This window comes from Doryrhamphus excisus, chromosome 14 (genome assembly GCF_030265055.1).
Source record: "Doryrhamphus excisus isolate RoL2022-K1 chromosome 14, RoL_Dexc_1.0, whole genome shotgun sequence".
NCBI classification, from domain to species: Eukaryota; Metazoa; Chordata; class Actinopteri; order Syngnathiformes; family Syngnathidae; genus Doryrhamphus; species Doryrhamphus excisus.
The window spans coordinates 17788500-17816070 of NC_080479.1; the positions used below are offsets into that span (position 1 = coordinate 17788500).

The following is a 27571-nucleotide window of genomic DNA, read 5'->3' on the forward strand; positions in this document are numbered from 1 at the left end:
CATATAGCTGTGAGGTCTGCGTGCTAACCACTCGACCGCCGTGCCGCCTTGAAACAAAATATAATAAAAATAAATAAAACTAAAAAAAAAAAAAAATAAAGAAAACAGGGTTGCACGGCGGGCGTGTGGTTAGCGCGCAGACCTCACAGTTAGGAGAGCCAAGTTCAATTCCACCCTCGGCCATCTCTGTGTGGAGTTTGCATGTTCTCCCCGTGCATGCGTGGGTTTTCTCCGGGTACTCCGGTTTCCTCCCACATTCCAAAAACATGCTAGGTTAATTAGCGACTCCAAATTGTCCATAGGTATGAATGTGAGTGTGAATGGTTGTTTGTCTATATGTGCCCTGTGATTGGCTGGCAACCAATCTCGCCCAAAGACAGCTGGGATAGGCTCCAGCACCCCCCGCGACCCTCGTGAGGATAAGCGGTAGAAAATGAATGTATATATATATGTATGAATGTATATAAAGTACATGACAAAGACAAACCGAGTACTTGCCTTGGCCCCGTATTTGGAATAATTCATCTCGGTGAGCGTCACTGGTCGTAGTTTATCGATATCTCCAAAGGCCACCCCGGGAACGTAAAGGGCGCACACCACATGGACCCATCTGAAAATATGGAAGAATTAACAAAATTAAAATGGCAGAATGTAGCCATAATAAGGTTATTTATTCACAAATATTTATTCAACTTTTATCTTAAATAATCTACGGAAATTTTGTTCTGGTAATATTATGAATTTATTCACATAATAGTCTGACTTTATTCTGACAATATTATAACTTTTTCCCCTCAACATAATTTCTAAAAATAAGGTTAATTCATAATATTACAACTTCTAAAAAAAATTCAATTTTTCTCTTTAATATTTTAAATTACATATTTTTTTTAAATATAGCATAATAAGGTTATTTATTCACAAATATGTCAACTTTTATCTTAAATAATCGACGGAAATTTTGTTCTGGTAATGTTATGAATTTATTCACATAATAGTCTGACTTTATTCTGACAATATTATAACTTTTTTTCCCTCAACATAATTTCCAAAAATAAGGTTAATTCATAATATTACAACTTCTAAAAAAAATGCATTATTCTCTTTAATATTTTAAATTATATATATATTTTAAAATATATCATAATAAGGTTATTTATTCACAAATATGTCAACTTTTTTTCTTAAATAAATCGACGGAAATTTGGTTCAGGTAATATTATGAATTTATTCACATAATAGTCTGACTTTATTCTGTCAATATTATAACTTTTTTCCCTCAACATAATTTCCAAAAATAAGGTTAATTCATAATATTACAACTTCCAAAAATTTTTATTATTCTCTTTAATATTTTAAATTATATATTTATATTTATATATTTATTCACAAATATGTCAACTTTTTTCTTAAATGAACTACGGAAATTTTGTTCTGGTAATATTATGAATTTATTCACATCATAGTCTGACTTTATTCTGACAATATTATAACTTTTTTTCCCTCAATATAATTTCCAAAAATAAGGTTAATTCATAATATTACAACTTCTAAAAACAAATTGCATTATTCTCTTTAATATTTTAAAATATAGCATAACAACGTTATTTATTCACAAATATGTCAACTTTTTTCTTAAATGATCTATGGAAATTTTGTTCTGGTAATGTTATGAATTTATTCACATAATAGTCTGACTTTATTCTGACAATATTATAATTTCCAAAATTGTAATTTCCAAAAATACGGTAAATTCATAATATTACAACTTCTAAAAAAATTGCATTATTCTCTTTAATATTTTAAATTATATGTATATATTTTAAAAAATATACTCTTCCTACAAAAATGTCAACATTTTTCCTTATAATTTTATTTGTTTGTTCTTGTAAAAAAATTTTTTTTTTTTTTTTTAGATTTTTGCTGTTTTTTTTTTTCCCTATTATCATCATCATAAAAATCCTTGTACATTTTCTTGTCATAATTATGACCTCTAATAATTATCATGGGTGAAACAAAATGTTGAGGACCAGTGGGCGAGAAAGTATGCTGAACTTATACGATAAAACTTGCAGCACCGACTTCTTAAAACATACAAAAAAAAAAAAAAAGATTGCTAGATTTCGGTTGGCCCAGACAGACGGGCGGCGGCGGCGGCGGTTTGGTGCGCCACAATTTGAAATGCAAGCTGCAAGGGAAGAGAATCCAAAGTCCAATATAAAGATATCCATCTCCGGCAAGCAAGCGCTTCACTGTTTAATTTGCTGTGTTTTTCATGCTCTAGTGAAGTAGTAAATTCGGGTGCAGCCCGGCTAAGGAGCATTATCGGCGATAACGTGGTTCAAGTCTCCACGCTTCACATAACGCACTCTTTTTCTCCGACTATCTCTCCTCTCTTCCTTCTCTCTCTCTCTCTCTCTCCGTCGTCCACCGGATTTGCTCTCTTTTTTTACGACGTCCACGTTCTCTCCCTACCGACTACTCGACTCGGAAACGCAATTCAGAAGATAAACCGTTTTTGGGGCGGACTGTACCATTTTGTGGTTCCATTACCTCCCCGCGTCCGTCTCTTTAAAGATGCCGTCCTGGTTGGGGCAAAGCTCGCAGTTTGGCATCACTCCGTTCTTACAGGCGTCACAAAACCAAGGCTCGGTTGAGTTCTCCGATGCGGAGCTCATGATGGAGTCGCTCTCTCCATCGACGCCGTAACACCCTGAAAACAACATATTTATATTAGTTTCCCTACCATATTACCCAATATTATCAACATAATAAGATAATAATATACACTCACGTTATCATTATTTTATTCCCTTTTTTATAGTACTTCCTGGTGTTACACATCAATGTAACATTACTGACACCTAGTGGACAATCAAGAATACTACATACCATTGCTACATCTTTGAGTGTGTCTTTTGAATGCCTTATATTTGTATTTTACCTCATTTAGCAATTTTTATGCTTGAAATGTTTTATAAAAATATGTACAATTTGATTTTTTTGACTAATAAGTTGTATTCAACCACGTTTTATACAGTTGTGGCTACAAAAATGGCAAAAAAAATGGAGATTAAAAATGGTCAGACTTAAAAATTTAACCTTTGACTGGTCGTACTGAGAAAGCCTATTATTAGTGATAGTTTTTTTTTTTTTTTTACATTTTCCAAATATGTCAACTTTTTTCTTAAGTAATCTACAGAAATTTTTGTATGGTAATATTATGAATATATTCACATAATAGTATGACTTTATTCTGACAATATTATAACTTTTTCCCCCCAACATTATTTTCCAAAAATAAGGTTCATTCATAATATTACAACTTCTAAAAAAAATTGCATTATTCTCTCTAATATTTTAACACTTCCTACTAAAATGTCAACATTTTTCCTCATAATTTTACTAGTTTTGTCTCGTAAAATTACAGCTTTTTTTTTAGATTTCTGCTGGTTTTTTTCCTATTATCATCATAAAATCCTTGTACATTTTCTTGTCATAATTATGGCCTCTAATAATTATGACTGATATTTTTATTAACATTGTAACTCTGTTGCCAACCACTTTTTTTTAAAAATGCCAACTTTATGAACCACATTTATTTTTTGTACATTTTTCAAATATGTAAACTTTTTTCTTAAATAATCTACGGAAATTTTGTTCTGTTAATATTATAAATTTATTCACATAATAGTCTGACTTTATTCTGACAATATTATAACTTTTTCCCCCCAACATAATTTTCCAAAAATAAGGTTAATTCATAATATTACAACTTCTAAAAAAATTGCATTATTCTCTTTAATATTTTAACTTTTCCTACTAAAATGTCAACATTTTTCCTCATAATTTTACTTTAATTTTTTGTTTTCGTAAAATTACAGCTTTTTTTTTAGATTTCTGCTGTTGTTTTTTCCTATTATCATCATAAAATCCTTGTACATTTTGTTGTCATAATTATGACTTTGATATTTTTTCACAACATTGTTGCCAACCACTTTTTCTAAAAATGCCAACTTTATTTGTTGTTTTATTTGGTTTTCATAATATTACAGTTATGTATTTATATGACATATGTATTTCTGCTAAGATACACATTAATGTCACACTCTTGTCTCAAATCCTCCACAGGTTTATAACCTGACTCAAATACTTTTGGGTGTCTGGGCATGCAAGTCTGCCCTCCGTCGTCTCCTAGCATACAATATGTGGTTTCCAGGCATTTTTTCCATATGCTATATATACAAACCTGCTGCATGAGCTGCTATAAGGTACGTAAAAGAGAACATACTTCATGTTATTTTCCTCTCTAGTTGGTGTCGTATTTGATCCCATTTTCATATTTCAGTGTAGCAACCAGGCGGAATGAACTGCAGCATACCTTCATGCACAGTAACGCCGCAGTTGTCGCACTGAATGATCTCATCAGCATCCCCGCTGCTGTCTCCCAGGCAAACGCAGCAGATGAGAATGTGCCGAGCGCTCCAGGTCTGGGATCGATCCAGCAAGGCTTCCTGAGAAATAAAAAAAAAAGACAAGAGGGGGGGGGGGGGGGGTCTATGGAGTCAGGGTGTCATTTTCATCTACGGGCCAGTTACAGGCGGCGGGCGTCGACCCAGTACAAACGGGTGTGTGCAAAAGGACAATTGAAAAAGCCACTGGGTAAATGGAATGATTAATGGGCGCCTCAACAATGGGAATATGTGCTTCATCACTCAAAAAATATTATTATCGGCGAATATTGGCATAAAAGTGAAATATGTCTGTGTCATTTTTTTCTGCCAATAGTAAGGCATCCTCCTTTAATACTCATATTTGCATATTACCCGCTCTCGCCCCCCAGTTTGTTCTCTCTGGTGATGGGGGTCTGGCTTTGTGGGGCGGGGTTTACTGAGTGGTCGGAGGCAGTCCATCTCCTTTCATCCATTCTCAGTGACAATTACACTTTTTTTTCTTCTTTTCTATCCCCTCCTGCTCCGGTCCGGCAACTCAAAATTTGCATGACAACAAAACTAATAAATAAAAACAAATAATACTAATAAGAAAATGGATGGATAGAAGTTGGAGATGCTAACATGTTAGCTTGCTAGATTCCACGTTAAACAGTACTTTTCATTTTTATTGGCCCACTTCAAGTTTCTATTAGCAAATCCGTGAAATCATAGAGTTGCATATTGCCGTGCTCGTCGTTCTCTCTGGTGACGGGGGTTCGGCCTTCGGCCTGTGTGGGGCGGGGTTTACTGGGTGGTCGGAGGCAGTCCCTCTCCTTTCATCCATTCTCAGTGACAATTACACATTTTTCTTCTTTTCTATCCCCTCCTGCTCCGCTCCGGCAACTCAAAATTTGCATGACAACAAAACTAATAAATAAAAACAAATAATACTAATAAGAAAAAGGATGGATAGAAGTTGGAGATGCTAACGTGTTAGCTCGCTAGATTCCACGTTAAACAGCACATTTCGTTTTATCGGCCCACTTCAAGATTCTATTAGCAAATCCGTGAAATCATAGGGTTGCATATTGCCGTGCTCGTCGTTCTCTCTGGTGATGGGGGTTCGGCCTGGCTGTGTGGGGCGGGGTTTACTGAGTGGTCGGAGGCAGTCCATCTCCTTTCATCCATTCTCAGTGACAATTACACTTTTTTTCTTCTTTTCTATCCCCTCCTGCTCCGGTCCCGCAACTCAAAATTTGCATGACAACAAAACAAATAAATAAAAACAAATAATACTAATAAGAAATTGGATGGATAGAAATTGGAGATGCTAACATGTTAGCTTGCTAGATTCCACGTTAAACAGTACTTTTCATTTTTATTGGCCCACTTCAAGTTTCTATTAGCAAATCCGTGAAATCATAGGGTTGCATATTGCCGTGCTCGTCGTTCTCTCTGGTGATGGGGGTTCGGCCTGTGTGGGGCGGGGTTTACTGGGTGGTCGGAGGCAGTCCCTCTCCTTTCATCCATTCTCAGTGACAATTACACTTTTTTCTTCTTTTCTATCCCCTCCTGCTCTGGTCCGGCAACTCAAAATTTGCATGACAACAAAACTAATAAATAAAAACAAATAATACTAATAAGAAAAAGGATGGATAGAAGTTGGAGATGCTAACGTGTTAGCTCGCTAGATTCCACGTTAAACAGCACATTTCGTTTTATCGGCCCACTTCAAGATTCTATTAGCAAATCCGTGAAATCATAGGGTTGCATATTGCCGTGCTCGTCGTTCTCTCTGGTGATGGGGGTTCGGCCTGGCTGTGTGGGGCGGGGTTTACTGAGTGGTCGGAGGCAGTCCATCTCCTTTCATCCATTCTCAGTGACAATTACACTTTTTTTCTTCTTTTCTATCCCCTCCTGCTCCGGTCCCGCAACTCAAAATTTGCATGACAACAAAACAAATAAATAAAAACAAATAATACTAATAAGAAATTGGATGGATAGAAATTGGAGATGCTAACATGTTAGCTTGCTAGATTCCACGTTAAACAGTACTTTTCATTTTTATTGGCCCACTTCAAGTTTCTATTAGCAAATCCGTGAAATCATAGGGTTGCATATTGCCGTGCTCGTCGTTCTCTCTGGTGATGGGGGTTCGGCCTGTGTGAGGCGGGGTTTACTGAGTGGTCGGAGGCAGTCCATCTCCTTTCATCCATTCTCAGTGACAATTACACTTTTTTTCTTCTTTTCTATCCCCTCCTGCTCCGGTCCCGCAACTCAAAATTTGCATGACAACAAAACTAATAAATATAACCAAATAATACTAATAAGAAAATGGATGGATAGAAGTTGGAGATGCTAACATGTTAGCTTGCTAGATTCCACGTTAAACAGTACTTTTTATTTTTATTGGCCCACTTCAAGTTTCTATTAGCAAATCCGTGAAATCATAGGGTTGCATATTGCCGTGCTCGTCGTTCTCTCTGGTGATGGGGGTTCGGCCTTCGGCCTGTGTGGGGCGGGGTTTACTGGGTGGTCGGAGGCAGTCCCTCTCCTTTCATCCATTCTCAGTGACAATTACACTTTTTTCTTCTTTTCTATCCCCTCCTGCTCTGGTCCGGCAACTCAAAATTTGCATGACAACAAAACTAATAAATAAAAACAAATAATACTAATAAGAAAATGGATGGATAGAAGTTGGAGATGCTAACGTGTTAGCTCGCTAGATTCCACGTTAAGCAGTACATTTCGTTTTTATCGGCCCACTCCATGATTCTATTAGCAAATCCGTGGAATCATATGTTTCTTTAAGTGATCTGTACAACTATTTGATATTTTGTTGCTACAATGTGCCGTTCAAAAGCCTACAAAAATGTGGTCCAAAAACGGCCCTCAAGCCGCACTTTGGACAACCCAATTTACATATTTCACAAGGAGCGAAGGGAGTGTTAAATGAGTGTGACCATGCTGTGTTTTCGTAGCACTATCCCTCAACGACCCCCACTAAAAGCAATTAAATGCACTAAATGCAAGCTTCCACAGTGGTGCGCACAAACTGAATTGAGGAGGTGAGATCTGGTGATTGTCTTTCCTGTTAGCAAGTTAGCGAAGTCAGTTAGCAGTTAGCAAAAAAATGTTGTATGACAAAATGAATATGACCGGTGAATGTGCGGGTTATTTACGCAATGTCTGTGAATGCACCTCGGGTTCTTGTCCTAGCAAAAACCGACTTACCTCGTGTCCTTTCCCCTGGGACATGCTGTCATTCGTTAGTTCTTCGTCAAAAGCGTGGGTGCTCTTCGCTTTTTTCCCGGCCTTCTTCGCCTCCTTGTCGCTCTCGCTGCTGCTGTTGTTTTCATCCTCGCCATCTTCCTTGTCGTCGTCGTCTTCATCATCGTCGTCATCGTCCTCCTCATCATTATCGTCATCATCATCATCGTCGTCGTCATCGTCGTCACTTGCGCTACCCCCGCCCTCGTCCTCCGTGCCCGCTTTCTGGACACCCGCCTTGCCTTTCTTCTTGCCCGCCGTCGGTCTCCAGTCGTTGTCATCCTCGCTGTCGTAGTCGTCCATCTCGTTCAGCTCTTCCATGCTCGTAAAGTCAAGCATGGGACGGTTCCGGCGAAAGTTCCATTTCTTGGGCTCCGCCTGTAATTCCTCCGCGTTATCGCTGCCGGGCCCAGACGCCGAGGCGCCGCTGCCGCCAAGCTCTGAATTGGACTCGGGCTCCGAGGCCTTCTTGCTCTTTCGTCTGCTTTTAGGTGGACTGGCGGCGGGAGCGTCTTTGGTGGAGCCGTCTGAGGAGTTCTGCTGTTTGGACTTCTCCTCGTCTTCAGTGAAGTTGTCCTCAGCGGCCAAGTCTTTGGACTCGTCTTCATCAACGCCGTCATCCGCAGAGCCCGCCTGGTCGGAGTCGCTTTCAGAAGCCGCGTCGCTGGCTTTGGAACCTTCTTCGTCACTGCCGTTTCCTGTGCCGTCTGATCCTAGCAGAACACAAAAGAATGGGAATAACAGATTTTTTATTTCATGGAAAATCATTTAACAAGACATTTAAATAAAAAATCAACAGAAGAAAAAAAAGAAAAAAATCTGAAGTAATTTTGAAAAATAAAGTAAAAATATTTAAAGAAAAAAGTTGCAATTTAATAAGAAAAAGTCACAATTTTACCAGATTAGCAACATAATATTAGGAGGATAAATTACATTTTAGTAGTATGGAGTTGAAATATCTAAACCATTGTTTTTCCAAAGTCATAATCCATTATTATGCATTTTTTTTATTTTTAAATTGAAAAAATTTGGGTGGGGAAATATTTGAATTTTTTTTAGAAAGCAGCTTTAACTTTACAAGAATACATTCAAAATATTAAGAGAAAAAAAATCATATTCTAAGGAGGAAAAAAGTCACAATGTTATGAGAATAAACTCATAATATTGAAAGAAAAAAATAATGTCATTTAAGTAGCATAGAGTTGAAATATTAAAGAATACATTTGTTGAAAAAAGTGTTTAAAAATAGCAATATTATTAGAAACAAGCTAAACAAAATAAAGTTATCATTTTAGGGTGGGGAAATATTGGAAAATTTTTAATTCATAATATTGAAAGAAAAAAATAATATCATTTTAGTAGCATAGAGTTGAAATTTTAAAGAATACATTTGTTGAAAAAAATGTTTAAAAATAGCAATATTATTAGAAACAAGCTAAACAAAATAAAGTTGTCATTTTAGGGTGGGGAAATATTTGAAAATTTTTAAAAGCCAGCTTTAACTTTACAAGAATACATTCAAAATAGTAAGAAAAAAAACATATTCTAAGGAGGAAAAAAGTCACAATGTTATGAGAATAAACTCATAATATTGAAAGAAAAAAATAATGCCATTTAAGTAGCAGAGAGTTCAAATATTAAAGACTACATTTGTTGAAAAAATTGTTTAAAAATAGCAATATTATGAGAAACAAGCTAACCAAAATAAAGTTGTCATTTTTGCTAAATTAGGTTGGTGGAAAGATATAATACTATGAGATTGTGAATACAACAAGAATAGAGTTTATGATGTTCATATCATTTGAAAAGTTTAAAAAGAAAACAGCAGCAAAAATGGGGAAAAAAGACCAAAAAGAGCCTTCATCATAGAAACCAAGAAAAAGACTCAAAAATAGGGTGACCCCCAAAATGATAGCGAGGAACCACCGTGTATAGAACCCACCATACCTGAGGCATCTCCAACTTCAAAGTCGCTGTCGTCGGAGCTGTCGTAATCCAAGGCGTCCAGGAGAGAAGCAGCAAGAGGCTTCACCTGCCTGCGTTTTAACCCACGGTCCACTGGACGCACAAAAACACAACACAAGCTATAAACTGAGTTAAGAACTTATATATATTTCAAAAAAGAAAAAACACTATTAGTTATTATTAGTACTATTATCAAGGTGGGTGTTTGTTCCGGTTTTCACCATTTTTTTAAATAATCTTTGATTTACTGCAATAATAGTTTCCACAAAATATTTTTTCCTAAAGTTACAATTGAAATTACATATTTTTTCTTTACTATTTCAACTGTATGCTTCAAAAAATACATTATTTTTCATTTTTATTTTCTTCCTATATTACACAAAAAAAAAGCCATGGACTACAAATGGCCCCTAGGCTGCACTTTGGACACCCCTGCCACACGTATTTCTTACTGTCGGTAGTCACGTGATACATTCAGTGAGAACCATGTAAACATACGTTGTTATTTAAGTATTTAGGTAGCCATAATGCGTGATAAATGCGTCATAAACTACAGCGTACAACCAGTAGCATAATGCCATTGAGCTCAGCTAGCACATTGTGTCTTTTATTATCTAAATTTACACAGAATTAACACCCTTAGTCCTTCAATGCTGCTAGCTACTAGCATGTGGTTAGCAAGCTAACCGCATCGTAGCTAGCGTTAGCAACGCTCGTTCGTTCCAACTACGTACTCGTACAAATGTCCACCTTTATGTACTGGTTGTAATGTACACGTATATGTGTATATATAATGTATGTGATTTACACAATAAGTAACAACATATTAAACCGCAAATGATGCTAAATGCTAATCAAAGTTGATAGCCGTGCTGCGTTAGCCTGCTAGCTGCTAACTGAACCCGATGGTGTTCGGGGCTGGTAATGACGTCATTAAACGACGCGTTGCAGCGCTGAACTCAAGACCAAGATTAATAAGTACTGGTAATAACAATGGAGGAATAAAGGACTCACTTTGTAGCAGGTATTTCTACAAGGTAGCTCTCCGGGTAGCAGCAAGAGGCATGGGGACAATGGCGAGCACGGCGGTGGTGACGTACTAGCAACGTGATGTTGTTGCCATGGAGATGGAGAACCGGCATCCTTCCATGTTAGAAGGCGCTAGTATAAATAAAGGATGACACAAAATATAATTTCACAAAATGAAAAAAAATCATAATGGAGCCATTTACTCCAATATTGCTCCCAAGAGAAAAATAAAGGTCACATTAATCACAATTAATTAATCGCATTCATCAAAGCTAACACACATATACACAGTATCCCATTAAAACATGTATGTGATGTTCAGAAATACACACAATGACTTCATATATCAATTAATACTAATAAAACAACATTTACAAATAATCAATATTTACTAATACAGCAAAATTGACTAATAATTCAATACTTACAAATAAATCAACAACAAAAGTAGCTATTCGCCATCTTCCTCTACGCCGACATCACATTCCAGGAAGAAAACCCAAATTTCCCTCTCCTCGGATACTTTATCCAACTCCTCCAGGGCGGATCCCGAGGCATTCCCAGGCTAGTTTAAGAGAACGCCTCCAACATGTCTTGAGATTCCCCTCTGGCCTCTTCGGATATGCACTGCATTTGAACATGCATCAGATTACAATTGAATGCATCATAATCAGTTCCCAGTTCCACATGTCCAAAAGGAGTAGGAAGAAGCAAAGCTTATTAAATCCTACCCCCTCCATCTGGTACTTTTTACAATCAGTAACTGTTACATTTGTTCACTTCCTGCTTTCATAATATAATTTAGTTTTTTGTTTGTTTTTTTTATTTGATTTTTATCCTAATATAATTTCAGTTTGTTTTTTTAAATTAAAAAATAAAAAAAATAAAAAAATAAAAAAATAAAAAAATAAAAAATAAAAAATAAAAAATAAAAAATAAAAAAATAAAAAAATAAAAAATTAAAATTAAAATTAAAATTAAAATTAAAATTAAAATTAAAATTAAAATTAAAATTAAAATTAAAATTAAAATTAAAATTAAAATTAAAATTAAAATTAAAATTAAAATTAAAATTAAAATTCATCCTTCATGTTTTTATTCTAGACCCCTCATTTAAGAATGAATGTCTAAATTGAGAAGAAAAAGCGATAATATGAGGGGAAAAGAGACTTATGGATCAGAAAAGGTTGCAATTTAGAACATTTAAATGGTATTTAAATTTACATTTTAGCCTTTTTTCAAGCCTTATGCATTATTTTCGCTACTATATCAGCAAGTTTAAGTATTTGTGATTTTAGTGGTTTTTGTTGTTGTTTTTTTTAAATATTTTTATCCTAATATAATTTAAGTTTTTTAAATTTAAATTTAATTAAAATTTTATAGTAAATTAAAATTAAAATTAAATTAAAATTAAAATTAAAATTAAAATTAAAATTAAAATTAAAATTAAAATTAAAATTAAAATTAAAATTAAAATTAAAATTAAAATTAAAATTAAAATTAAAATTAAAATTAAAATTAAAATTTAGAATGTGTAATTATTATTATTATTTTCGCTTCTATATCAGCAAGTTTAAGTATTTGTGATTTTAGTGTTTTTTTTTGTTGGTGTTTTTTAAATATTTTTATCCTAATGTAATTTAAGTTTTTTTTTAATTTAAATGTAATTTAAATTTTATAGTAAATTAAAATAAAAAAATTATAGTAAATAAAAATAAAAATAAAAATAAAAATAAAAATAAAAATAAAAATAAAAATAAAAATAAAAATAAAAATAAAAATAAAAATAAAAATAAACATTAACTATACTATTTAATCATGCTGGCTAAGAGAAGGTATACTACAGGCAAGGGTTGCTAAGTGATAATCCCAGACACCAACAGTATCTATAACTGCCAGAATTGAAACGCCAGTAGGACACGGCTTTGAGGTGTTAAGTGTTTAGGTGTTACTCTGCTAGACCCTTGTGAACCTACCCCCTTTCCAACTATGAAACCGCAGTCAAAAAGCTGTGTTTTCATGGCTAAACACACCCCAAGGGACTAAAATCCTCCCTATCTTCCCAATCCTGGTGATGTCCCTGCTTTATTCCCGTATCACCGATTGTCATCTCTTCTTTTCAGTGTGCTGGTATATGTGAGAACGAAGGCAGAATTCATACTCACACACATATGTCTTCATTCGGAAACAGACAGAAAGAGAAATAGCCACTGCGTGCGGGAGGCTGTGATTGGTCGAACGCATCCCGCCATACGTATCAGTCAGGGGTCTAGAATAAAATAAAAACATTAAGGATGAACCATAGCGTGTGTGCTTTAAAAGCTCAGGTGTAATTGAATTCCATGTTATTTATGAGTCCTCGCCGAAAATATACTGAAATATTTCTGTTGACATATGGACCCCCCCACCCCCCCCTAAACACGTCTGGATTTAGCATTTAAATTGGAATATTTATCAGTTTATACGGTGTTATTCATGTGGCAATGTGTTCTGTATTAATCTTTCGCAAGACTGCTTCGACTTTATGTTTCATTTTTTTCAGAAGTGCAAAAAAAAATGATGGACTTTGCCGGTAGGGGCGGGACATGTCTTCATGGAATGTCGATGATATTAAAGGTATTGCTACAAAAATCCGAGATGACATGATGTTTATTTTTTTGTTTTGGTAAGATCATTTATTGTGCTTATTTTCCAAAATGGAAGGACAATACAGGAAGTCCTCAGTCTATAGTATATGGATTTGATGCTAACATGTTAACTGTTAGCATGGTAAGTGTCTATGTAAGTTAGTATATGGATTTGATGCTAAAATGTTAACTGTTAGCATGGTAAGTGTCTATGTAAGTTAGTATATGGATTTGATGCTAACATGTTAACTGTTAGCATGCTAAGTGTCTATGTAAGTTAGTATATGGATTTGATGCTAACATGTTAACTGTTAGCATGGTAAGTGTCTATGTAAGTTAGTATATGGATTTGATGCTAACATGTTAACTGTTAGCATGGTAAGCGTCTATGTAAGTTAGTATATGGATTTGATGCTAACATGTTAACTGTTAGCATGGTAAGTGTCTATGTAAGTTAGTATATGGATTTGATGCTAACATGTTAACTGTTAGCATGCTAAGTGTCTATGTAAGTTAGTATATGGATTTGATGCTAACATGTTAACTGTTAGCATGGTAAGTGTCTATGTAAGTTAGGATATGGATTTGATGCTAACATGTTAACTGTTAGCATGGTAAGTGTCTATGTAAGTTAGTATACAGTATGGATTTGATGCTAACATGTTAACTGTTAGCATGGTAAGTGTCTATGTAAGTTAGTATACGGATTTGATGCTAACATGTTAACTGTTAGCATGGTAAGTGTCTATGTAAGTTAGTATATGGATTTGATGATAACATGTTAACTGTTAGCATGGTAAGTGTCTATGTAAGTTTATACTAATGTTTAAAAATGCTAACAACGTTGGCATGCTGGCGATGTCAACGTACTCATGTTAGCAGGATTAGCATTGCAACAACACATCATCAGTAGGATAAAACTAACCTGTCTCACGAAGGGCTAACCTAGCATGATAGCGCTAAGTGTCTATATAAGCTTAAACCTGAGGAAATGGCTAAAATGCAAACATGTTGACATTCGGCTGCTAACAAGACTAGCAATTCTAGCATGCTAACTGTTAAGGTACTAACACCTAACATATAGCGCTAAGTATTTATATATGTTAGAGTTGCAAAAATCGCTAAAATGCTAACATTCTAATTTTAGCATTAGGCACCTAACATGAGAACGATAAGTTTCCATGTACTAATATGCTGATGTTAGCATGCTAACACCTAGCATGATGATGCCCAGTGTTGATGTACTGTAAGTTTATACCTATCAAAATGGCTAAACAGTGAACAAGTTAATTTTACCATAGTAACAGTGATAATATGCTGATGTTAGCATGCTAAAACCTAGCATGATAATGCTAAGTGTCTATGTACTGTAAGTTTATACCTATCAAAATGGCTAAACAGGTTATTGTCAGCATCGTAACAGTGATAACACGCTGATGTTAGCATGCTAACACCTAGCATGATAATGCTAAGTGTCTATGTACCGTAAGTTTATACCTATCAAAATGGCTAAACAGGTTAATGTCAGCATCGTAACAGTGATAACACACTGATGTTAGCATGCTAACACTTAGCATGATAATGCTAAGTATGTGTGCTATGTACAGTATGTGTTTACTCTTAAAAAATAGCTTTGCTTTTATATTGGCCCGCGGCACATTATAAAAATATAATTTATCAAGAAAACTGGGAATTTTTTATTTTATAATAATAAAGCCAAAATTTTAATAATACATTTTAAAATAGAAAACTAGAAAAAGGAATAATTTTAGAATAATAGAATAATAATATCCTCATGGTACCATAAAGTTTAATTATAAAAATAAAAAAAATATTTTAAATATATTATTAAATATATAATAATATAATAAATAATATATAAATATTCAAATATTTAAAATATTAAATATAATATTTAATATTATTATTTAATATTAGTTTTTATAGGTGCATTGCATTTATTCATATGTTATTATTATATTATTTATATATACATATTTATATATATTTATAAATAAACCAAGCAAATACACCACAATACATTTTAAAATAGAAAACTAGAAAAATGAATAATTTTAGAAAAATAATATCCTCATGGTACCATAAAGTTTAATTATAAAAATAAAAAAATATTGTAAATATATTATTAAATATATAATATAATAAATAAATAATACATAAATATTTAAAATATTAAATATAATATTAAACATTATTATTTAATATTAGTTTTTATAGGTGAATTGCATTTATTCATATATTATTATTATATTATTTATATATACATATTTATATGTATTTATAAATAAACCAAGCAAATAAACCATAATACATTTTAAAATAGAAAACTAGAAAAAGGAATAATTTTAGAATAATAGAATAATAATATCCTCATGGTACCATAAAGTTTAATTATAAAAATAAAATAATATTTTAAATATATTAAACATATAATAATATAATAAATAAATAATATATAAATATTTAAAATATTAAATATAATATTTAATATTATGAGGAACAAATGTTTTGACAGCATCGCACTCGACTATTGCACTATTGATTCCATATTATTTTTTATTGGTGAATTGCATTTATTTATATATTATTATTATTATTATTATTATTATAGATATATAATAATATAATAAATAAATAATATATACATATTTAAAATATTAAATATAATACTTAACATTATTATTTAATATTAGTTTTTATAGGTGAATTGCATTTATTCATATATTATTATTATTATTATTATTTATATATACATATTTATATGTATTTATGAATAAACCAAGCAAATAAACCATAATACATTTTAAAATAGAAAACTAGAAAAAGGAATAATTTTAGAAAAATAATATCCTCATGGTACCATAAAGTTTAATTATAAAATAAAAAAATATTTTAAATATATTATAAAATATATAATAATAAATAAATAATATATAAATATTCAAATATTCAAATATAATATTTAATATTATGGAACAAATGTTTTGACAGCATCACACTCGACTATTGCACTATTGATTCCATATTATTTTTTATTGGTGAATTGCATTTATTTATATATTATTATTATATTATTTATATATACATATTTATATGTATTTATAATAAATAAACCAAGCAAGATGATGGTGTATGGTTTGGTTATGATCATGTGAGCCAAATCTAAGTTGCTCGTTCGAGTGTACACTCCATCATCTTATCTTCTTCTCATGTGAACCCGACCCTACTTGAAAGCTAATTGAAAATAATTTAATGATTCCCTGGCAGGCCTTTTATTGTTTGGCGTTCCCTTGCAAGCGTGACATCATTAAGTCTTACGATGGCGACGGAGGTCGGCTGTCAATCATTCACTCCTTAAACAGCCTTTTCCTCCCCAAGCACGTATTCCAAGGCAGGTGTGCCATATTTGTATCAAACACCTTTTCCACACAAATGTCCAATGGCGATGCACAGATTCATTTCCTGGTGATTATGTCTTTGTGGTGTCTGTGATTACGCCAAGACGACGTCCCCCCCCCCCACGCCGCTCGTTTTCACAAGACATCAACAATTTACACGCCATTAGTTTTGTTTGGCTCGTATTTGTTTGAAATGTCTCCCGGCGTTGGTGAGAAGCCACGGGCGTACCAGGAAGTAGCGTTGTGTTTGCGTCGTGTGTGCAGTAAAACATCACAACTATAAAGTCGAAGTATATGTAGAAGTACTAAGTATAAGTAATCCCGCTTTATCACGGTTAAGTCGTTTCAGACCTGACCACAAAGTATGATTCCTTATTTAGAAATGTAATATTTTCATATTTAGAGAACTTCCAAGTACGGGTTTTAACATTATTAGAGCCCTCCAGAAATGAAATAACACCCCTATAGTCACTTTTACACTCTGCTCAACTTTGGGGCGAGGTGGGCTGCCTGGCACCACTTGCCTCGGTTGGGGGAACGGCTGTGCCTGTTGGTTACTCTCTGGGAAGGGGGGTACTGTTGTGATCCCTCCGTCCATTTTCCATCATCCATTAAGTAAAAATAATAAATAATAAATAATAAATAATAAATAATAAATAATAAATAATAAATAATAAATAATAAATAATAAATAATAAATAATAAATAATAAATAAAATAAACAATAAAAAAAATAATAAAAAAATAAAAAATTAAAAACAAAAAAAATAAAATAAATAATAAAATAAATAATAAATAAAATATATAAATAAATAAATAATAAATAAAATAAATACATTGTTAATACATACTAACAATAAATAAATAATAATATAAATAAATAATAAATACTAACTAAATACCAAATAAATACTAAATTAATACTAAATAAATACTAAATAAATAAAATAATAAACAATAAATAAATACTAAATAACTTATATAAATAATAAATAAATAATAAAAGAAATAAATAATAAATAAATAATAATATAAATAAATAATAAATACTAACTAAATACCAAATAAATACTAAATTAATACTAAATAAATACTAAATAAATAAAATAATAAACAATAAATACTAAATAACTTATATAAATAATAAATAAATAATAAAAGAAAGAAATAATAAATAAATAAATAAAAGAAATAAATAATAAATAAAAGAGATAAAAATTAAATAATGATAATAAAAATAATTATAATAAAATAATAAAGAATAATATAAAGAAAATGGATGGATGCATGTGGAGAAAAAAATGTAAAAACTCAAAGTAGAATAGGATTGTGGTATCACAGCATTTTGACTTTAGCAGTTACTCCTTTAATCCCGAGAGCATTTCCTCACACAATCTCAGACTTGCTGAGTGTAAGCAGGACCTGTGCACTGTTTACACTCATAAAATCCCAGATTTATCTACGGGGGGGGTCAGACGGATCTAATAGAGGCCGCGTGTTGACATGGTATCCAGCATGTCCTGTGCTTATGCTCGCTAAATGCCAGCCTCGCACTGTCCCTTTTTTTGCTGAAATAAGCAGCACCGTGGCTCCTCCGGGTGGGACAGCCATCAGCGCATTGTGTCGGGATCATCCATAACCGCAGCACCGTGGTGCTGATAAACGTTCCCGGTGTCATGCAGGAAACATTCATTCAATCAGCCTTGTCACGAGCGCTGCCGCTACAGGATGGGCGGCCATTTGATTTGTCGACGTGAAAGGGGAACGGCGCCGCTGAGATTTCAAAACAAGTCATGCAATGGTTGCACCGATCGCCATTTTATCCTATACCTCATGTCAGGGGTGTCCTGACATGCTAGATATGCTAAGAACTTAAATATATATTTCAACTGCATATTTCAACTGCATTGCCTTTTCAAGGTTTCCAAATATTTCAACTTTTTAAATAGTTTTTGTAACTTTTATGAATTTGTAATATTGTGACTGCATTACCATAATAGTTGGACTTTATTCCGATAATATTAGAATTAATATTATCATTATTTTTATGAAACAATAGTTATTTATTTATTGTTATTTTAATACTATTATATCTTTTTATATAATTTTAAAAAACTTAAAATATATATAACATAAAATAACTATATATGATATATTTATACTTTTTATTATTTATTATTTTAGATTGAAAAACATGTATTTTTATATATTCATTTTTTTACACTTATTTGAATACATTTATATTATATTAAGTAAAAATGATTACAAAATAACTAAATTAAACTAATTTCATTTTTAAAAACTTAAAATATATATAATATAAAATAACTATAGATAATATATTTATACTTTTTATTATTATTTTTTTAAAAACATGTATTTTTATATGTTTGAAACAATAGTTATTTATTTATTGTTATTTTAATACTATTATATCTTTTTTATATAATTTTAAAAAACTTAAAATATATATAACATAAAATAACTATATATGATATATTTATACTTTTTATTATTTATTATTTTAGATTGAAAAACATGTATTTTTATATATTCATTTTTTTACACTTATTTGAATACATTTATGTTATATACTGTAAAAATGATTACAAAATAACTAAATTAAACTAATTTTATTTTTAAAAACTTAAAATATATATAATATAAAATAACTATATATAATATATTCATACTTTTTATTAATTATTTTTAATATTGAAAAACATGTATTTTTTTATATTCACTTTTATACTTCTTTGAATACATTTCTATTATATTAAGTAAAAATGATTACAAAATAACTAAATTAAACAAATTTCATTTTTAAAAACTTAAAATATATATAATATAAAATAACTACATATAATATATTTAGACTTTTTATTATTATTTTTATATTAAAACATGTATTTTTATATATTTGAATATTTTATTTGAATACATTTCTATTATATTAAGTAAAAATGATTACAAAATAACTAAATAATTTTTTTTTTCCAACTATCTTCATAATGTGGTTGCTATCAAATCCAATAAAAAATGATCATGAATAACCAACATAATAATTACTGATTATTTATTATGAATACATTTTCATAATATAGTATAATAAATAATAATTATACTATGGATGTATACACCAAGGCTGCATGGTGGGAGAGATAGTTAGCGTGTAGGCCACATAGCTAGGAGACACGGGTTCGATTCCCCTGCTGGGGCATCTGTGTGTGGAGTTTGTGGAGACCCACAGTGAAAACGAGTTTGACGCCCCTGCGTAAAGGCAACACACTAGCTTAGCTAATGTCATTATTCATTGAGATGCATTTAGCCTTTGACATAATTAAAGCATTTGTGTTGATAGCAAACTAGCTATTCATAATCTTAGCCCCCCCAAGCCCCCCCCAAGTCTTCCCTCACGTATCACATTTCCAAATCAATGAAAAGCATAGAATTCTTATTATCATTATTTTTTTAATTTAACAATAGTTATTTATTTATTGTTATTTTAATACTATTATATATTATTATTTAAATTAATGAAACTAATTTAATTTTAAAAAACGTAATATATAATATAAAATAACTATATATGATATATTTAGACTTTTTATTATTTTTATATTGAAAAACATGTATTTTTATATATTCATTTTTATACTTATTTGAATACATTAATATTATATTAAGTAAAAATGATTACAAAATAACTAAATTAAACTAATTTCATTTTTAAAAACTTAAAATATATATAATATAAAATAACTATATATAATATGACTTTTTATTATTTTTTTATATTAAAAACATGTATTTTTATATATTTGAATATTTTATTTGAATACATTTATATGATATTAAGTAAAAATGATTACAAAATAACTGAATTTCAATTGGACAGAGCAGTTGCTATCAAATCCAATAATATTTATTATTAATACATTTTCATAATATAGTATAATAAATAAGAGAAAACGAGTTTGACACCCCTGCGTAAAGGCAACACACTAGCTTAGCTAATTTCATTATTCATTGAGATGCATTTAGCCTTTGACATAATTAAAGCATTTGTGTTGATAGCAAACTAGCTATTCATAATCTTAGCCCCCCCCCCCCCCCCCCCCCCCAAGTCTTCCCTCACGTATCACATTTCCCAATCAATAAAAAGCATTGACAAATTTCTCAGGTGTGAAGCGAAGACATGTTCCAATTTAGCCGGCAGGGAATCGTGCGTGCAACTTGTCAAGAGGCCATTTTTAATTAAGATTCATCCCGGTTAGAAAGCGGGACGCAAAGCGTAACAATGCTAACGCTGATAGCTTTGCAGGATGGACCAGATCGGAGCGGGAGATTGTCCTGCAGCAGCAGCGGCGGCGGCGGCCCAAACGGAAAGGCAAGAGGAAGTTATCATCACGGCGTCGTCGCCATATCTACAAAGCTCTCTCTCTCTCCCTGCACACCACAGATTTCCCTCTTTAATCTGACACACAGCAGCCTCGTGCTCGCTAAAAGCCTGCGAGGCGGCGTGGAGCTCAGCATCCTGAACAGAACACGGCAGCCAAGAGGCGAGTGGCACAGGGATAGACAGACGAGAGGAGAGGAAAAAAAAAAAAAAAGGCGAATAACCGCCGCGTGAGAGAGAGAGAGAGAGAGAGCACGGCAGAGGAAGAAAGTGGGGGGAAAAAAATTCCGATTTTATTTGTTCCTTATGAAGGCATCTTCATTTGTGGAGGTTAATTGAAAAACGGCGGAAACAAAGCAAAGATGTGAGCTGGCGGGCCACGCCGTGTAACCATGATAAAAAAAAAATAAAAACGCTCTTATTGTCTGTCATTTTTTTTTTTTTACTACAACGAGATAACGACGCAAGGAAGTTGTATTGACATACTGTCAATCTGCGGAAACACGCCTGAAACGCGCTCTGATTTGGATTGTCATTTTTTTTTTTTTTTTTTTTTACATCAGGGGTCTCAAACACGCGGCCCGCGGGCCAAATGTGGCCCGCAGGACACTACTTTGAGGCCCCCGCCTTGATATGAAAGTTTAATGTTATGTTGTTTTGATATGGATGCTGTATGTAAAAAATATTACGTTTAATTAATGTTCATGTTAAAGGTTAAATAACTGTTAATAGTTATCCTCCCTATACGTGTGGAAGTGGTAAGTTTTTGGCTATTTAAGGAAATAACTTGGAGGCTGCCATTTAAGTCGCAAGCTGTCTAGTTTGCGAGTTAGCATGTGTCTCAAGACCCTGCAGTTGCGCAATATGTTAAATATTGTAAATATTGTTATATATGTAAATAAAAAGAGTATGTTTTTATTTGTATTATTTTTTTATTATTATTATTGTAGCACATTATGTCATCACTTTTTCATGCTAAAATTGCATTGTAAATGTTTGCAGTACGTTTCCACTAAGTCAGGGGTCTCAAACACGCGGCCCGCGGGCCAAATGTGGCCCGCAGGACACTACTTTGAGGCCCCCGCCTTGATATGAAAGTTTAATGTTTGATATGGATGCTGTATGGTATCATGTACCCAGAAAAAAATATTCGTTTGATTAATGTTCATGATAAAAGGTTAAATAACTGTTCATAGTTATCCTCCCTGTACGTGTGGAAGTGGTAAGTTTTTGGCTATTTAAGTTTAAAGGAAATAAATTGAAGGCTTACCGTTTAGGTCGCTAGCGCTCTAGTTTGCGAGTTAGCATGTGTCTCAAGACCCTGCAGTTGCGCAATATGTTAAATATTGTAAATATTGTTATATATGTAAATAAAAAGAGTATATTTTTATTTGTATTATTTTTTATTATTATTATAGCACATTATGTCATCACTTTTTCACGCTAAAATTGCATTGTAAAAGTTTGCAGTATTTTGCAGTACGTTTCCACTAAGCCAGGGGTCTCAAACACGCGGCCCACGGGCCAAATGTGGCCCGCAGGACACTACTTTGAGGCCCCCGCCTTGATATGAAAGTTTAATGTTTGATATGGATGCTGTATGATATCATGTACCCAGAAAAAAATATTACGTTTGATTCATGTTCATGATAAAAGTTTAAATAACTGTTTATAGTTATCCCCCCTGTACGTGTGGAAGTGGTAAGTTTTTGGCTATTTAAGTTTAAAGGAAATAAATTGAAGGCTTACCGTTTAGGTCGCTAGCGCTCTAGTTTGCGAGTTAGCATGTGTCTCAAGACCCTGCAGTTGCGCAATATGTTAAATATTGTAAATATTGTTATATATGTAAATAAAAAGAGTATATTTTTATTTGTATTATTTTTTATTATTATTATAGCACATTATGTCATCACTTTTTCACGCTAAAATTGCATTGTAAAAGTTTGCAGTATTTTGCAGTACGTTTCCGCAAAGCCAGGGGCCTCAAACACGCAGCCCGCGGGCCAAATGTGGCCCGCAGGACACTACTTTGAGGCCCCCGCCTTGATATGAAAGTTTAATGTTATGTTGTTTTGATATGGATGCTGTATGTAAAAATTATTACGTTTAATTAATGTTCATGATAAAAGGTTAAATAACTGTTAATAGTTATCCTCCCTATACGTGTGGAAGTGGTAAGTTTTTGGCTATTTAAGGAAATAACTTGGAGGCTACCATTTAAGTCGCAAGCTGTCTAGTTTGCGAGTTAGCATGTGTCTCAAGACCCTGCAGTTGCGCAATTTGTTAAATATTGTATATTGTAAATATTGTTATATATGTAAATAGAGTATATTTTTATTTTTATTATTATTATTGAAGTACATTATGTCATCACTTTTTCACGCTAAAATTGCATTGTAAAAGTTTGCAGTATTTTGCAGTACGTTTCCGCTAAGTCAGGGGTCTCAAACACGCGGCCCGCGGGCCAAATGTGGCCCGCAGGACACTACTTTGAGGCCCCCGCCTTGATATGAAAGTTTAATGTTATGTTGTTTTGATATGGATGCTGTATGTAAAAAATATTACGTTTAATTAATGTTCATGATAAAAGGTTAAATAACTGTTAATAGTTATCCTCCCTATACGTGTGGAAGTGGTAAGTTTTTGGCTATTTAAGGAAATAACTTGGAGGCTGCCATTTAAGTCGCAAGCTGTCTAGTTTGCGAGTTAGCATGTGTCTCAAGACCCTGCAGTTGCGCAATATGTTAAATATTGTAAATATTGTTATATATGTAAATAAAAAGAGTATATTTTTATTTGTATTATTTTTTATTATTATTATTGTAGCACATTATGTCATCACTTTTTCACGCTAAAATTGCATTGTAAATGTTTGCAGTACGTTTCCACTAAGCCAGGGGTCTCAAACACGCGGCCCGCGGGCCAAATGTGGCCCGCAGGACACTACTTTGAGGCCCCCGCCTTGATATGAAAGTTTAATGTTTGATATGGATGCTGTATGGTATCCTGTACCCAGAAAAAAATATTACGTTTGATTAATGTTCATGATAAAAGGTTAAATAACTGTTTTTAGTTATCCTCCCTGTACGTGTGGAAGTGGTAAGTTTTTGGCTATTTAAGTTTAAAGGAAATAAATTGAAGGCTTACCGTTTAGGTCGCTAGCGCTCTAGTTTGCGAGTTAGCATGTGTCTCAAGACCCTGCAGTTGCGCAATATGTTAAATATTGTAAATATTGTTATATATGTAAATAAAAAGAGTATATTTTTATTTGTATTATTTTTTATTATTATTATTGTAGCACATTATGTCATCACTTTTTCACGCTAAAATTGCATTGTAAAAGTTTGCAGTATTTTGCAGTACGTTTCCGCTAAGCCAGGGGTCTCAAACACGCGGCCCGCGGGCCAAATGTGGCCCGCAGGACACTACTTTGAGGCCCCCGCCTTGATATGAAAGTTTAATGTTTGATATGGATGCTGTATGATATCATGTACCCAGAAAAAAATTAATTACGTTTGATTAATGTTCATGTTAAAGGTTAAATAACTGTTAATAGTTATCCTCCCTATATGTGTGGAAGTGGTAAGTTTTTGGCTATTTAAGTTTAAAGGAAATAACTTGGAGGCTGCCATTTAAGTCGCTAGCTGTCTAGTTTGCGAGTTAGCATGTGTCTCAAGACCCTGCAGTTGCGCAATATGTTATAAATAAAAAGAGTATAAATTATTATTATTATTATTATTATATTTATTTATTACTGATTGATTGATTTTCTTTATTCTTGATTTGTTTATTTATTTTTCATCTTATTTTGTGTAGAAAAATAAAAATTAAGATATTTGAGAACAGTGGAATGTTTTATCAGAGCTTTCCTCTAATCGGAACCAAAGCAAAGTTTATTCATTTTTCTGTTTTTAATAAATGCGTTTTTTTTTTTCGCTTTTTTTGGAAACCCTGATGCGGCCCAGTCTCACCCAGATCCTAGCTCCAGTGGCCCCCAGGTAAATTGAGTTTGAGACCCCTGTTTTACATTGTCAAAAAGACAAAGCTGGTTTTAGCTAGCTAACGCGCTAACAATCTTTGGTTAGATCAAGGATTTTTTTTAGAGGTAAACATTTCGGGGGAATGATTTGGGTGCATACCTGGAGACTTGAGTAAGGGCGTAACCAGGGGTCCTGTTGGTTACTCTCTAGAAAGGGGGGGTGGGGGGGTACTGTTGTGATCCATCAATTTTCTTACATTTATCCGGGTCCAGGTTGCAGGTCCAGGTTGTAGACTGGAATCGGGGCGTAATCAGGGGTCAAAAAGCGTGCCTGTTGGTCACTCTCTTGGAAGGGGGGTGCTGTTGTGATCCATCCATCCATTTTCTGACATTTATCCGGGTCCAGGTTGCAGGGGCAGCAGTCTCAGGAGGGACGTCCTAGTCTCCAGCCACCTCTTCCAGGTCAACCGGAAGGACACCAGCATGTCTGCCCTGGGGTCTCATACTTGAGGTGGGGATAATGGGGGCAACTGCTGTTTTTTGTGGTCTGGTGGTGTCTTCTTGTTATTGGTTCGGCTCGGCGTCCCATCGTTTTGGGGGCAAGTGCGGGGTGTGGCAGTCTTCTGTCCTGGATGGGTCTTTTTTTGGGTTTCCATTATTTCTTATTTCTGAGATTGGAATCAGGGCGTAATCATGTCTGTTGGTCACTCTCTAGAAAGGGGGGGGGGGGGTACTGTTGTGATCCATCCATCCATTTTCTGACATTTATCCGGGTCCAAGTTGCAGGTCCAGGTTGTAGACTGGAATTGGGGCATACTCAGGGGTCAAAAAGCGTGCCTGTTGGTCACTCTCTTGGAAGGGGGGTACTGTTGTGATCCATCTATCCATTTTCTGACATTTATCCGGGTCCAGGTTGCAGGTCCAGGTTGTAGACTGGAATCGGGGCGTAATCAGGGTCAAAAAGAATGCCTGTTGGTCACTCTCTACAAAGAGGGGGTACTGTTGTGATCCATCCATTTTCTTACACTTGTGGCAGTCTTTGGTTTTGCATTATTTCTTATTTTTTAGACTGGAATCGGGGCATAACCAGGGGTCAAAAAGCGTGCCTGTTGTGCCTGTTGGTCACTCTTCAGAAAGAGGGGGGTACTGTTGTGATCTGTCAATTTTCTGACATCTATCCGGGTCCAGGTTGCAGGTCCAGGTTGTAGACTGGAATCGGGGCGTAATCAGGAGTCAAAAAGCGTGCCTGTTGGTCACTCTCCAGAAAGAGGGGGGTACTGTTGTGACCCATCCATTTTCTTACACTTGTGGCAGTCTTTGGTTTCCCATTATTTCTTATTTTTTAGACTGGAGTCGGGGCATAATAAGGGGTCAAAAAGTGTGCCTGTTGGTCACTCTCTAAGAAGGGGGGGGGGGTACTGTTGTGATCCATCAATTTTCTTACACTTATCCGGGGGTCCAGGGGCAGCAGTCTCAGTAGGGACGTCCTAGTCTCCAGCCACCTCTTCCAGGTCAACCGGAAGGACACCAGCATGTCTGCCCTGGGGTCTCATCCCGGCTGGGTGTGGCATTCCAACCTTTTCCAGTTTTCCATTTCCTGTTTTGTCCATTTCTGCTGTTGTTGCTTAAAATATTTTCCTTAGTTTTTCCCATTTTCTCAGTATGGATAATGTTGGATTTCAGAAGGAAAATATGTATGAGTTTCAACTCCTTTAGTGATTGATAATTTCCTCCGGAATAAAAAAAAAAGGCTCCGGCATGGCAGCGACAACGTTCTTACATCCATCTTTACGGTAGAACATGGAAAATGAAGCCGTCCTTTGGCTCAAAAGACCTCTTTTGGAGATAAGGAGCAAATTGAAATGTCAAAGCACTTTAAGATAAGTGAATATGACCTGGGAGATCACGCTAAGGAATTTTCTGCATGGATTATCAGTAAGCAAATCTGTCTATGGCATTTCAATCCTCGGAATGTTTCATTTCAATTCATAAACAATCATTCTGATGTGCCGAGAAATGCGTACCGGTTGGCTGGTTTTCAGTCATCCTTCCACAGCTCCATAGTTCTATAATAGAAAGCAATAAAAGGAAATACAGATATTAATATTTGTTATTATTGAACCTTAACCTAACCAAACTTGTTTTACGGCCATCTAAATAAAGTTTTTAACATGATAAGAGTCATCAAGACATGAAATAACACCCCTATAGTCACTTTTACACTCCTAGTCCCCAATATAAAACACATAATAACATTTTTTTAAATAAATAGATAAAAATAAAAATAAAAATTTGACAGCGAACTTCCTGTGTGGAACCAGTGTGGATTATTACACACAGAGATGACTGAGGGTGGAATTGAACCCTTGTCTCCTCGCTGTGAGGTCTGTGCGCTAACCACTCGACCACCGTGCAGTCCACATACTAATATATTAGCTTTTTTTTTTTGA

General features: G+C 33.7%; 1 protein-coding gene across 3 annotated transcripts in view; it reads right to left on the minus strand.

Moving 5' to 3' along the window:
* Positions 1–26431, minus strand: part of phf14 (PHD finger protein 14) — an 80820-nt gene extending 54389 nt beyond the window's left edge. The window contains exons 1-9 of one of the 3 annotated variants that reach the window (XM_058047703.1): positions 25282–26431; positions 12863–12966; positions 11126–11324; positions 10683–10829; positions 9651–9761; positions 7668–8416; positions 4382–4514; positions 2554–2713; positions 499–610 (exon numbers count right to left, since the gene is read on the minus strand). In XM_058047703.1, the coding sequence (XP_057903686.1) occupies positions 499–610; positions 2554–2713; positions 4382–4514; positions 7668–8416; positions 9651–9761; position 10683 (1266 nt within the window). In that variant the 5' untranslated portion in view covers positions 10684–10829; positions 11126–11324; positions 12863–12966; positions 25282–26431. The remainder of the gene's footprint in view (positions 1–498; positions 611–2553; positions 2714–4381; positions 4515–7667; positions 8417–9650; positions 9762–10682; positions 10830–11125; positions 11325–12862; positions 12967–25281) is intronic. The other 2 variants (XM_058047702.1, XM_058047704.1) reach the window with 2 other exon arrangements.
* Between the last annotated feature and the right edge of the window lie 1140 nt (positions 26432–27571).